This window comes from Rhinoderma darwinii, chromosome 4 (genome assembly GCF_050947455.1).
Source record: "Rhinoderma darwinii isolate aRhiDar2 chromosome 4, aRhiDar2.hap1, whole genome shotgun sequence".
Lineage (NCBI taxonomy): Eukaryota > Metazoa > Chordata > Amphibia > Anura > Rhinodermatidae > Rhinoderma > Rhinoderma darwinii.
The window spans coordinates 137,615,843-137,628,758 of record NC_134690.1 but is presented as its reverse complement, the minus strand read 5'-3'; the positions used below and the strand labels follow the sequence as shown (position 1 = coordinate 137,628,758).

Sequence of the window (12,916 nt, the reverse complement as noted above, 5' to 3'; positions counted from 1 at the left end):
CTAATAGACTGACATTTCCTGTTCTGTAGAGATCACTTCTCAGCAGTCATTATCACAGGCAGGATTACAATAAAAACGGTTTACAAACACACATATATATATATATATATCTCACAGGATCCACCATTGACAATAGGTGATGGACACAGCTGCCCTCCTCCCCCTAACTCCACTGTGACCTCTACACAGGTCACAGTGCATGTCTAGTACACTCTTCATTAGAAGTCAATATGTCATCTTCAGACTATTGTTTCCTATGGTCCACGTGACAGCTGTAAAGTATATATCTGAATGCTGTTAACAGCAGATCAGGCAAGATGGCCGCCCCTATAATTCTGTACAGAAAATAGAATGAAAAATGCTAATTAGAAAAAAAAGAAATTGGGCATACATACTACTGTGTCTGCTTCTAGAATGTGTAAAAAATACGCCAATTTGAGCTGGTTTAAGTTAGAAAAAAGTCCCAAGCATATCCAGCAAGATGCTACACATTTATTATACAGTCCTCACTGATAAATATACTACATCTTCATACTATCTGGTCTCAGTAAATCTTAGAAAGTTTAGTAAATATGCCCCAAAAGGTTTCATTATCTGGTTCCAATTAGGAAAAAAAAAGTGACATTCCCTTTTAAAAGAAAGAAAAAAAATAAAAAATAAAAAATAAAAAATTATATGCAGACACCAGCAAAAAACAATGGAAAAAAGACAGGCAACATCATCTGACCGAGCACCGAAACTGTGGGGGTGAGCACCTCCACACAAAACGTTGCAAATATGGCAGGTTACAAAGACATAAATAAGAAGTGAATTATAGAATTTGCAGAAAACAGAAACAACATTATGCCCAGTTACTACCAGTGGCCCTAAATAAGACACTACTCCGTTTTTTTTTTGTTTGTTTTAGTCTCCCTTCCCCACTTGTCTTTCTTGGTTCTTATATATATAAAAATAACACACTGCTGTCGGAGATGAGGAAGGATATGGTTGCTTATTACTGGACTACGAATAGTTTCTGTTGCACCTCATAACTACAGTTAGGTCCAGAATTATTTGGACAGTGACAAGTTTTGTCTCTTTAGCTTTTTACCAAAACATATTGAATATACAGTTCTATAATCAATATGGGCTTAAAGTGTAGACTCCGCTTCACTTTGAGGTTATTCACATCCTAATTTGAGGAAGGATTTAGGAATTACAGCTCTTTAATATGTAGCTGCCTCTTTTTCAAGGGACCAAAGGTAATTAGACAGTTATCTCAAAAGCTATTTAATGAGATGCATGGGCTATTCCCTCGTTAATCCATCAATTAAGCAGGTAAAAGGTCTGGCGTTGATTCCAGGTCCGGCATTTGCATTTGGAAGCTGTTGCTGTGAACCCACAACATGAGGTCAAAAGAGCTCTCAATTCAAGTGAAACAGACCATCGTTAGGCTGAAAATGAAGAAATCCATCAGAGAGAGAGCACAAATGTGTCAAAAAAAAAAAAAAAAAAGAGCGCACTGGTGATCGTGTGAACTCCAAAAGGCCTGGACGTCCACGGAAGACAACAGTGGTGGATGATCGCAGAATCCTTTCCATGGTGAAGAAAAAAAAAACCTTCACAACATCTACCCAAGTGAAGAACACTCTCCTGGAAGTAGGTGTATCAGTATCTAAGTCTACAATAAAGAGAAGACTTCATGAGCGTAAATACAGAGGGTTCACTACAAGGTGCAAACCATTAATCAGCCTCAAAAATAGAAAAGCCAAATTAGACTTTGCCAAACAACATGTAAAGAAGCCAGCCCAGTTCTGGAACAGCATTCTTTGGACAGATGAAACAAAGATCAACCTGTACCATAATGATGGGAGGAAGAAAGTATGGAGAAGGCTTGGAACGGCTCATGATCCAAAGCACACCACATCCTCTGTAAAACATGGTGGAGGCAGTGTGATGGCATGGGCATGTATGGCTGCCAAAGGCACTGGGTCACTAGTGTTTACTGATGATGTGACTGAAGACAGAAGCAGCCGTATGAATTCTGAAGTGTTCAGAGATATACTTTCTGCTCAGATTCAACCAAATGCAGCAAGGTTATTGGACATCGCTTCACAGTACAGATGGACAATGACCCAAAACATACTGCGCCAGCAACCCAGGAGTTTAAGGCAAAGATGTGGAATATTCTGCAATGGCCAAGTCAATCAACAGATCTCAACCCGATCGAGCTGCATTTCACTTGCTTAAGAAAAAACTTAAGGCAGAAAACCCACAAGCAAGAAACAACTGAAGACAGCCGTAGTAAAGGCCGGGCAAAGCATCACAAAGGCGGAAACCCAGCGTTTGATGATGTCCATGGGTACCAGACATCAGGCAGGCAGTCATTGCCTGCAAAGGATTCTCTACACAGTATTAAAAAAAAAACAACACATTTTATTTATGGTAATTTGTCCAATTAATTTTGAGCCCCTGAAAGGAGGTCGTGTAGAAAAACTGTTGCAATTCATAAACATTTCACAGGATATTTTTGTTCAACCCCTTGAATTAAACCCAAAAGCCTACACTTCAATTGCATCTCAGTTTAATTTCAAATCCAATGTGGTGGCATGCAGAGCCCAAATCATGAAGATTGCGTCACTGTCCAAATAATTCTGGATCTTAGGCTTCATGCACACGACCGTGTGTGCCGTCCGAGACCCTGACATGTTCTATCTTTCCTCGGATCGGAGACTCGGACCATTTTTCACGGACCCGATTCACCCGCTAAAGTGAATGGATCCGTGAAGACTATTGGGTGCCACTCAGATGCGATCAAAAAACGGCCCGAGTGCACAACGGTCGCGTGCATGAGGCATAACTGTATTTAATAGTCACTGTCCTCCCTTGTACTGAACAGTTATATTTCTGTGTCCTACAGAGGGAATTTGTTACATATACAAGAAATTAAAGAAGAAAGAAGAGATGGCTTGGCATAAAGGTAGTATGACAATATACAGAATACCTATAGATAGATACAGAAATGTATACATCCAACACACTCTTATTTGTATTGATCCAGAAACCTCACCATATAAAAGAACAATATCATAACACAGTGTTACATTAACCAATTATGTTTCGCTAGGGAAAAATATTCTTGGTTGATGAAATGCAATCAGTTCTGCTTCTGGATCAATAATCTTTTAACTTGCTCAAGTGTACGGATATAAAATGGAGCAATCACAAACTTGCTATCATACAGTGATTTTATCCTGTCACTAACACTCAAGACACAAGAATACAATAAAAAAAAGTACTAGTAGATTATGAATTATGTTTACTCTATGAAAACAATAACCTGGAAATTCCTTTAAAAGGATTTGCCTCAGTAGGACAACCTCTGTTAATTTGCCGTTGGGCCATATGGATTTAATATAGGGGGTATCCCATACGGGACCCCTCTATGAGCCACAGCAGAGAGCAACTAACAAACAGCAATCATGAGTGGCAGTTGCTGCAGGGCAAATGAGCAGCTGACAATTTTGGGAGCATCTTACATATTAAGGGGAATCTCTCAGAAGTTTTGAGGCCTCAAGACTGCTGACAGTGCGATATAGGGGAGGGCATTGTAACCATACCTTTTGTCTCATTCATGTACATTCACCCAGCACTGTGGTCGCGAGCGCCACTGCTAGTCTCGCCCCTCTGCTCTAAACGACAGCTGTTGCTGTCTCCTGGTTGGCTGCTAGAGCCGTCACTCACAGCAGAGAGTGGCACAAGCAACCGCTGCGCAGGGGGAATTAAAGGCCATATGATTAGCTTTGCTGAACAAAAAAAAACAAAAAACGATGTCTATAGTCTTTATATCATAATTTTCTTTTTATTTACAGGTGATTTTAATTATTTTTCAATATTTTTCTTTTCTGGAACACAAAAAGGCATTTGGTCTCTAAAACATAATGGTGCCCTGATATTTTATGAAGATTCTTCTAGAAATTGCACAAAAATGTAGATGTAGACACTTCTCGTCATTTAGAATAAAGACTTTGGGCCATGAGGGATACGTTTAAAACTATTTGTATCAAAGGTGTCTAAAACATTAAGACGTTTTGGGCCGGGACTGGTGCCTTCTTCAAGATAAAACACACCAGATGCATGTATTCAACATTTAGTGACCATGCTCTCAGCACAGCACAAAAAGGTGAGCACCTGCTTTTGACAAACTTTCTTCTACAGCGCTTCACAGGTAAGGATGTCTGAGTGTTTCTCCCTTTCAGATTTGTAAATAGCTGATATTTTATGATACAAAGTATCAGGGCAGCACTATGTCTATGTATTGTAAACACACACAGTTGATTCTATAAGGTAACATGCCAGCAGTCTAAAAAAATATGCCACATTTATACAGAATCAGGACGGCACTACTATATATATATATATATATATATATATATATATATATTCATATACACACACACACACACACACACACACACTGATACTATATAACTGTGTATGCTTCATGCTGCCATTGATTTCCCCAAATTTTGCTGGTGTGCTGGACTGATACTATTTATTGTATAGTATCAGGGCAGCAATCTATTCATAGCATACACTGTACAATACCAAGGCAGAACACTACAAATACATGCATAAAAAGATCCTTGTATGACAATGTTGATAGCCAGGGCAGACACAATACAATCACATCTTTAGAGCACATAAGTCAATCTTTGAAGCATAGGTGGACTTTGGCCTGACATTTTGCTCAGCATGAGACATATTTTAAGACCATGGCGATCTTATGTCTTGTATAAAAGCAATATGGTTCCTTAAACGAGATATTTTTCCGGATAACAAAAAAGCTCTACTTTTCATTCATTACTTATAATATTTGATAGTGGATGTAGTGCTTTGTCTGCATAGAGTGATTGTGGACAGAGAGAGTTCGCTTCAGTGGACAAATACCATAAACCATTTTCCTCACCTTGCACATGCCATAGTCAGTAAGTTTTATGTGCCCTTCAGAATCCAATAAGACATTGTCCAGCTTTAAATCTCTATAAATAATTCCTCGCTCGTGGAGGTAGTTTAATGCCAGACTGATTTCTGCAGAGTAAAACCTAGAGGGAGAAAAGCACAAGTCTATTACTACCAGGAAAAATGTGAGCAAAACAATTGGGTGGATTTTGTTTGCATTGGTATATTAATTGCAAAATATGCTCAATCCTCCCTCCCCCTTACCACCAAAAAAACACAATTCCAGTACAAATATCTGTAGAAATAGACGAGTCCTGTATGTATGAAATGAAGACATTATTTGTTGCTATATAGCACATTACTCGGAAAACCATTAGTATCTCTGCAGGACAAACTAATCACATAATGACAACTATGTGAAAAGATCACTAACTGGCCTCACTCTATATACAGACCAATCAAACAACATGGGCCCATAAAAGTGTTTATTTGTAAAGGGGTTTTCCGGGACTTTGATATTAATATCAAATCAGTAGTGGTTTCAATCTCGGCAACCCCACCAATCAGCTGACATGCTGCGTCCCCTTCATCGTTTACCAGGCACAGTGCCGTACATTTCATAGCGACTGTGCCTGGTAATAAATCCCTGCTCTTTGTGGGCTAAAAAGAGTCCAGTGGGAGGTCTTACTAATTGGCAGTTATCTCTGTAAGTTCACTTTTATAAGGAAGGCTGTCAATTTCAAACCTTCCCACATAGTTTCCAGGCTGTTTAGGCAATAGTAACATAACTTACAAGTTACTAGCTGCAAAACATACTGGTGGTTTTGTGGCTCCAAAACTAGTGACAGGTTCCCTTTAAAGAGGCTCTGTCACCAGATTTTGCAACCCCTATCTGCTATTGCAGCAGATAGGCGCTGCAATGTAGATTACAGTAACGTTCTTATTTTTAAAAAACGAGCATTTTTGGCCAAGTTATGACCATTTTTGTAGTTATGCAAATGAGGCTTGCAAAAGTCCAAGTGGGTGTGTTTAAAAGTAAAAGTCCAAGTGGGCGTGTATTATGTGCGTACATCGGGGCGTTTTTAATACTTTTACTAGCTGGGCGCTCTGATGAGAAGTATCATCCACTTCTCTTCAGAACGCCCAGCTTCTGGCAGTGCAGATCTGTGACGTCACTCACAGGTCCTGCATCGTGTCAGACGAGCGAGGACACATCGGCACCAGAGGCTTCAGTTGATTCTGCAGCAGCATCGGCGTTAGCAGGTAAGTCGATGTAGCTACTTACCTGCAAACGCTGATGCTGCTGCAGAATCAACTGTAGCCTCTGGTGCCGATGTGTCCTCGCTCGTCTGACACGATGCAGGACCTGTGAGTGACGTCATAGCGTGATCTGGCAGAAGCTGGGCGTTCTGAAGAAAAGTGGATGATACTTTTCATCAGAACGCCCAGCTAGTAAAAGTATTAAAAACGCCCCGATGTACGCACATAATACACGCCCACTTGGACTTTTACTTTTAAACACACCCACTTGGACTTTTGCAAGCCTCATTTGCATAACTACAAAAATGGTCATAACTTGGCCAAAAATGCTCGTTTTTTTAAAAATAAAAACGTTACTGTAATCTACATTGCAGCGCCGATCTGCTGCAATAGCAGATAGGGGTTGCAAAATCTGGTGACAGAGCCTCATTAAAGCCCACAATGAGCAGGGACTTGTAATTTTTTTAATTTAAAAGGCTAAAAAACCCAAAACTTTGTAGCTCTTATTTTTAACAAAATAATGAGGGCGATAGACAATCTTGAGCGGAGCATGCTGCTGACGGAACAAGCAGTTAGTGGGGTAGAATTGGAGGGTGAAGACAGGGGTCAGCAGGATCAGGCAAGTAGCTGGGTTAATGTAGTTAGGGGCAGTAGAAAGGGGTCCAAGAAAAGGAAGGCCAATCCTGTTTCTGATATTCCAAGCAAAATTGCCAAGTTGGGTGATGATGCGAGGGTGTCGGTCTCAGAAATGGCAGCCCTAGTGGATACTGATCTCCCTAACAGCCGGGAGAACAGCCCAGCTAGTAGTCGGCGGGATGGTAATGCAGGTAAGGCAAGACAATTGATAGTTGTAGGGGATTCTATAATCAGGAAGACGGATAGAATAATTTGTCGCCAAGACCGCTTAAACCGAATGGTTTGAGGTCTCCCTGGTGCCAGGGTTCAGTATGTGGTGGAACGGGTGGACAAATTGCTGGGAGGGGTTGGTGATGATCCAGCTGTTGTGGTTCATGTAGGTACCAACGACAGAATAAATGGTAGGTGGAGGAGCCTTAGGAATAATATTAAAGAACTAGGCTATAAGCTGAAGGGAAGGACCTCCAAGGTTGTATTCTCAGGATTACCGCCTGTGCCATGCGCATCAAAGGAAAGACAGCGGGAGCTCAGGGAGTTAAATGCATGGCTTAAGTCTTGGTGTAGAGGAGAAGGCTTTGGGTTCCTAGAGCATTGGGCTGATTTTTCATTGGGGTACAAACTGCATTCTGCAGATGATTTGCACCTAAATGGAAGGGGGTCCGCTGTGCTGGGGGAGAGAATTCTAGCTGGGGTGGCGGAGTATTTAAACTAGGGCTGAGGAGGGAGGCCAATGTAGAAAAAAAGGGGTAGTTAGGTCAGATAGGGGTCATACTATATTGGTGGGGGGAGAAACAGACTGTGGGGAGAGGACTAGGCAACAAGATAAGGAGATCCTTTCATTGCAAAACCGCAATGAAAATAAAAATGCCTAAATAATGTCAAATAATCGCATTTCTGATACTGAAAGTGAAACATTTAAAAGGCAAGTTAAAGTGTATGTTCACAAATGCCAGAAGTCTAGCAAGCAAAATGGGGGAGCTGGAGGCCTTGGTACTGGAGGAACATATAGATATAGTTGGTGTTGCTGAAACATGGCTGGACTCTTCACATGACTGGGCTGTAAATCTACAGGGTTTTACACTGTTTCGGAAAGACAGGACAAATAGGAAAGGTGGTAGTGTACGTCTGTATGTGAGAAGTGATATGAAGGAGAGTGTGAAAGAGAGATTAGAGGGTGAAACCTTGTGGGTGGAATTATAAAGGGAGGTAAACAATGAAAATATTACTTTTAGTGTAATCTATAGACCCTCCAATATAACTGAGGAGATGGAATATCAGCTATATAAACAGATGGAGCGGGCTGCACAGGCTGGTACTGTAGTGATAATGGGAGATTTAAATTACCGGGATATTAATTGGTGTCATGGTTCGGCTTCAACTGTAAAGGGGAGACATTTCCTGAACCTGTGGCAGGAAAATTTTTATGGGCCAGTTTGTGGAAGACCCGAATAGTGGTGAAGATCTGTTGGACCTGGTAATTTCTAATAATGCAGAACTTGTTGGGAAAGTCAATGTTCGTGAAAACCTCAGTAACAGTGATCACAATATAGTTAAATTTTACCTATACTTTAAAAAACAAACAGGCTGGGAGGGCAAAAACACTTAATTTTAAGGAGGCCAATTTCTCCAGGTTGAGTACTGCAATTCAAGATATAGACTGGGAAGAACTAATGTCAAATAATGGTACAAATTATAAATGGAAAATTTTCAAATTTTATTCCTATAGGTAACAAGTATAAACGACTAAAATTAAACAGCAGATGGCTTACACCTTCTGTAAAAAGGGCAATACATGACAAAAAAAAGGGCATTTAAAAAATACAAATCTGAGGGTACAGCTGTAGCCTTTGTAAATTATAAAGAGCTTAATAAAATTTGTAAAAAGGTAATAAAATCAGCAAAAATACAAAATGAAAGGCAGGTGGCCAATGAAAGTAGAACAAATTCCCAAAAACTCTTCAAGTATATAAATGCAAAAAAGCCAAGGTCTGAACATGTAGGACCCCTAGATAGTGGTAATGGGGAGTTGGTCACAGGGGATCAAGAGAAGGAAGAGTTACTAAATGGGTTCTTCAGCTCTGTATATACAACAGAAGAAATAGCAGCTGATGTAGCCGGTGCCAGTGCTCTGTAATATATCAGTTGATATACTGAATTGGATGAATGTAGAGAGGGTCCAATTACACTAAATAAAATGTACACAAGGCCCCGGCACCAGATGGGTTACACCCTAGAGTTCTTAAAGCGCTTAGTTCAATTCTTTCTGCTCCCCTCTTCATAATATTTAGACATTCTCTAGTGACTGGTATAGTGCCAAGGGACTGGCGCAGGGCAAACGTGGTGCCTAATTTCAAAAAGGGCTCTAGGTCTTCCCCGGGTCATTATACACCAGGAAGCTTAACATCCATTGTGGGGAAAATGTTTGAGGGGCTATTGAGGGACTATATACAGAATTATGTGACAAAAAATAGTATTATAAGTGACAGCCAGCACGGTTTTACTAAGGACAGAAGCTGTCAAACTAACCTAATCTGTTTTTATGAAGAGGTGAGCAAAAGCCTAGACAGAGGGGCCGCTGTGGATATAGTGTTTTTGGACTTTGCAAAGGCATTTGCCCCGAATTACGTCCGAAAATAGCGCCTCAATAGCGCTGACAAACATCTGCCCATTGAAAGCAATGGGCAGACGTTTGTCTGTTCACACAAGGCGTAATTTACGCGCCGCTGTCAAATGACGGCGCGTAAATAGACGCCCGCGTCAAAGAAGTGACCCGTCACTTCTTTGGCCGTATTTGGAGCCGTTATTCATTGACTCCAATGAATAGCAGCGCCAATTACGTCCGTAATTGACGCGGCGTTCAAGCGCCTGAACATGCCGGTACGGCTGAAATTACGGGGATGTTTTCAGGCTGAAACATCCCCGTAATTTCAGACGCCCTCGTGTGAACATACCCTAATGGGTAAATTAGGGACTATAGGTTTAGAAAGAATTGTTAGAATTGGTTTAAGGACCGTATCCAGAGAGTTGTGGTAAATCATTCCTACTCTGAATGGTCCCCGGTTATAAGTGGTGTACCCCAGGGTTCTGTGCTGGGACCACTATTATTCAACTTATATATTAATGATATAGAGGATGGGATTAATAGCACTATTTCTATTTTTGCAGATGACACCAAGCTATGTAGCAATGTTCAGTCTATGGAAGATGTTTGTGAATTGCAAGCGGATTTAAACAAACTGAGTGTTTGAGCGTCCACTTGGTACCCAGAGGCATAACTTTACATTTATCTACATTAAACTTCATCTGCCAACAACCTGCATTCATCATATGTCTTAGGTGGCGCTACACTGGGGGAGTCACTTGTTGAGAAGGATCTGGGTGTACTTGTAAATTATAAACTAAATAACAGCATGCAATGTCAATCAGCTGCTTCAAGGGCCAGCAAGATATTGTTGTGTATTAAAAGAGGCATGGACTCGCGGGACAGGGATGTAATATTACCACTTTACAAAGCATTAGTGAGGCCTCATCTAGAATATGCAGTTCAGTTCTGGGCTCCAGTTCATAGAAAGGATGCCCTGGAGTTAGAAAAAAATACAAAGAAGAGCAACGAAGCTAATAAGGGGAATGGAGAATCTAAGTTCTGAGGAAAGATTAAAAGAACTAAACCTATTTAGCCTTGAAAAAAGACGACTAATGGGGAACATGATTAACATATAAATATATGAATGGCACATACAAAAAATATGGTGAAATACTGTTCCATGTAAAACCTCCTCAAAAATCAAGGGGGCGCTCCCTCCGTCTGGAGAAAAAAAAGGTTCAACCTGCAGAGGCAACAAGCCTTCTTTACTGTGAGAACTGTGAATCTATGGAATAGCCTACCGCAGGAGCTGGTCGCAGCAGGGACAGTAGATGGCTTTTAAAAAAGGCTACGATAATTTCCTAGGAGCTAATATTTTTTTGTTCTATGTGTATACATTTTTTTTACTTCCCTTTTCCCATGACTTGGTTGAACTTGATGGACATGTGTCTTTTTTCAACCGTACGAACTATGTAACGTATTAGAGGATTTTAGACAATTTGCTTATAGTTTTTTATTTAAAAATGTTTTATTTTTTGCGATACAGCCTCTGTGTATCCTGGATACATAGAAGCTGTATCTTGCGTTCAAACCCAAATCAGTCAGGTCAGCGGGACGGACCGCTTCGGTGACCGCGAGTCCTGCGTTTTTCTGACACGCAGGATCCATCTGTTACGGATCGCATCTAAGTTTTGAACTTGGATGTGATCGATAACAGCTGGATCCTGCGTGTGTGTGGGGGAAGGGGAGGGGAATAAGCTGTCTGAAGTGGCAGCCCACCTCTAACGGCTTAGATGTCGTGGACGCTATTTACCGTGGCATTTAAGTAGTTAAACTGACAGGATCGCAGTAATCTCCGATCCTGGCCATTAGCGCGAGGTGTCAGATGTAATACACAGCCAACACCCACAGTGTAAAAGGGAATATAATGTAGAGACAGACGCTAATTTCATTGGTCTGTCTCTTACATGCTAATGTGAACCCTTTTAGGAGTACTAACATTCAGAGCTCGGGGAGCACCACCAGAGAAGAGCCTGGCATATTCATGTTTGGCCAAGTTCTGTTCACTATACGCTAGTTCTGCCCACTATCCATTAACAGATGTTTACCTATTACTGTGCATAGGAAGACATACCGGACCCATCCGTGGTGGCGCTGCCAGAGCTCTTTATGCAAGTACTCATAAAAGGGTTCACATTAGTACATAAGTGATAAACCACTGTCTGTCACTACATTATGCTGCCATCAATGAGGGCAGCCTAATGGGAATGACAGGTTGGCTTTAAGAGTCTATTCAGTCTACTTTATATAAGCGAGAATAAAGAGAAAGCTGCTAATGACAGAGAAAAACAGTCCATTGCACTTTTAAAGGGGTTTTCCCATCTTAGACATTTATAGCATATCCATAGGATATGCCATAAATGTCTGATAGATGTGGGTCCCATCTCTGGGTCTAGTGGAGAGAGGGGCACGCGTGCGTCTCTCCATTCTGTTCAATGGCAGTTCCGGAAATAAGCAAGCGCAGCTCGGCTGTTTCTCCAACAACCATTCGGTTAAATGGCAGTTATGAAAACAGCAGAGAAAGCGTTGCTCGGCTGTTTCCTTAACTCCCATTGAACAGAATTGAGAGAGGGGAATGCATGCACGACCCCTCTGTCCACTAACCTTTGCCTGGATCCCGCACCAGGCTGTTTGGGTGTCGAGAGACTTCTTGATATAGGTGCGGGTCCCAGAGCTGGGACCCGCATCTATCAATCAGACATTTATGGCATATCCTATGGATTTGCCATAAATGTCTAAGATGGGAAAACCCCTTTAAGCCCACAATGAGCAGGGACACATTATATATATCCTCAGCTCCTCCTGCTCTATAACATGCTGCCTGCAGATAAAACAGCATTTTCAACAGGACTGGATTCTTTGGTGAGTGCCACAAATTCTCTCTACTTGCTAAAATGTACATAACCGAGCCTGTGCTTGAAACTTTAAAGAAAATGCATCATCAGAAAATGTCATTTAACCAGTTCAGGTCTGGGGTATTTTGGTCCAGACCCATTTTAGCCGTTTTTCTGCAAGTTAGTTTAAGAGCTGTAACTTTTTTTTTATTTTCTCGTGGACTATTTTTGCAGATGTGTGTCGCCCCCCAAAACGGCTTTCTTTTTCAATCAATTTTACACTACCGTTCAAAAGTTTGGGGTCACCCAGACAATTTTGTGTTTTCCATGAAAACTCACTTATATTTATCAAATGAGTTACAAAATGACTAGAAAATATAGTCAAGACATTGACAAGGTTAGAAATAATGATTTTTATTTCAAATAATTTTCTCCTTCAAACTTTGCTTTCGTCAAAGAATGTTCCATTTGCAGCAATTACAGCATTGCAGACCTTTGGCATTCTAGCTGTTAACTTGCTGAGGTAAAATCGGGAGAAATTTCACCCCATGCTTCCACACAGGGCCGCCATCAGGAATTTCAGGGCCCCCTACAGCTGAAT

At 41.0% G+C, this 12,916-nt stretch overlaps 1 protein-coding gene across 1 annotated transcript in view; it reads right to left on the bottom strand.

Moving 5' to 3' along the window:
- PRKCI (protein kinase C iota) overlaps nucleotides 1-12,916 on the bottom strand; it is a 118,954-nt gene that overhangs the window by 24,284 nt on the left and 81,754 nt on the right. Inside the window, exon 12 of the mRNA XM_075861591.1 lies at nucleotides 4,949-5,084. Coding sequence (XP_075717706.1) covers nucleotides 4,949-5,084 — 136 coding nt within the window. The remainder of the gene's footprint in view (nucleotides 1-4,948; nucleotides 5,085-12,916) is intronic.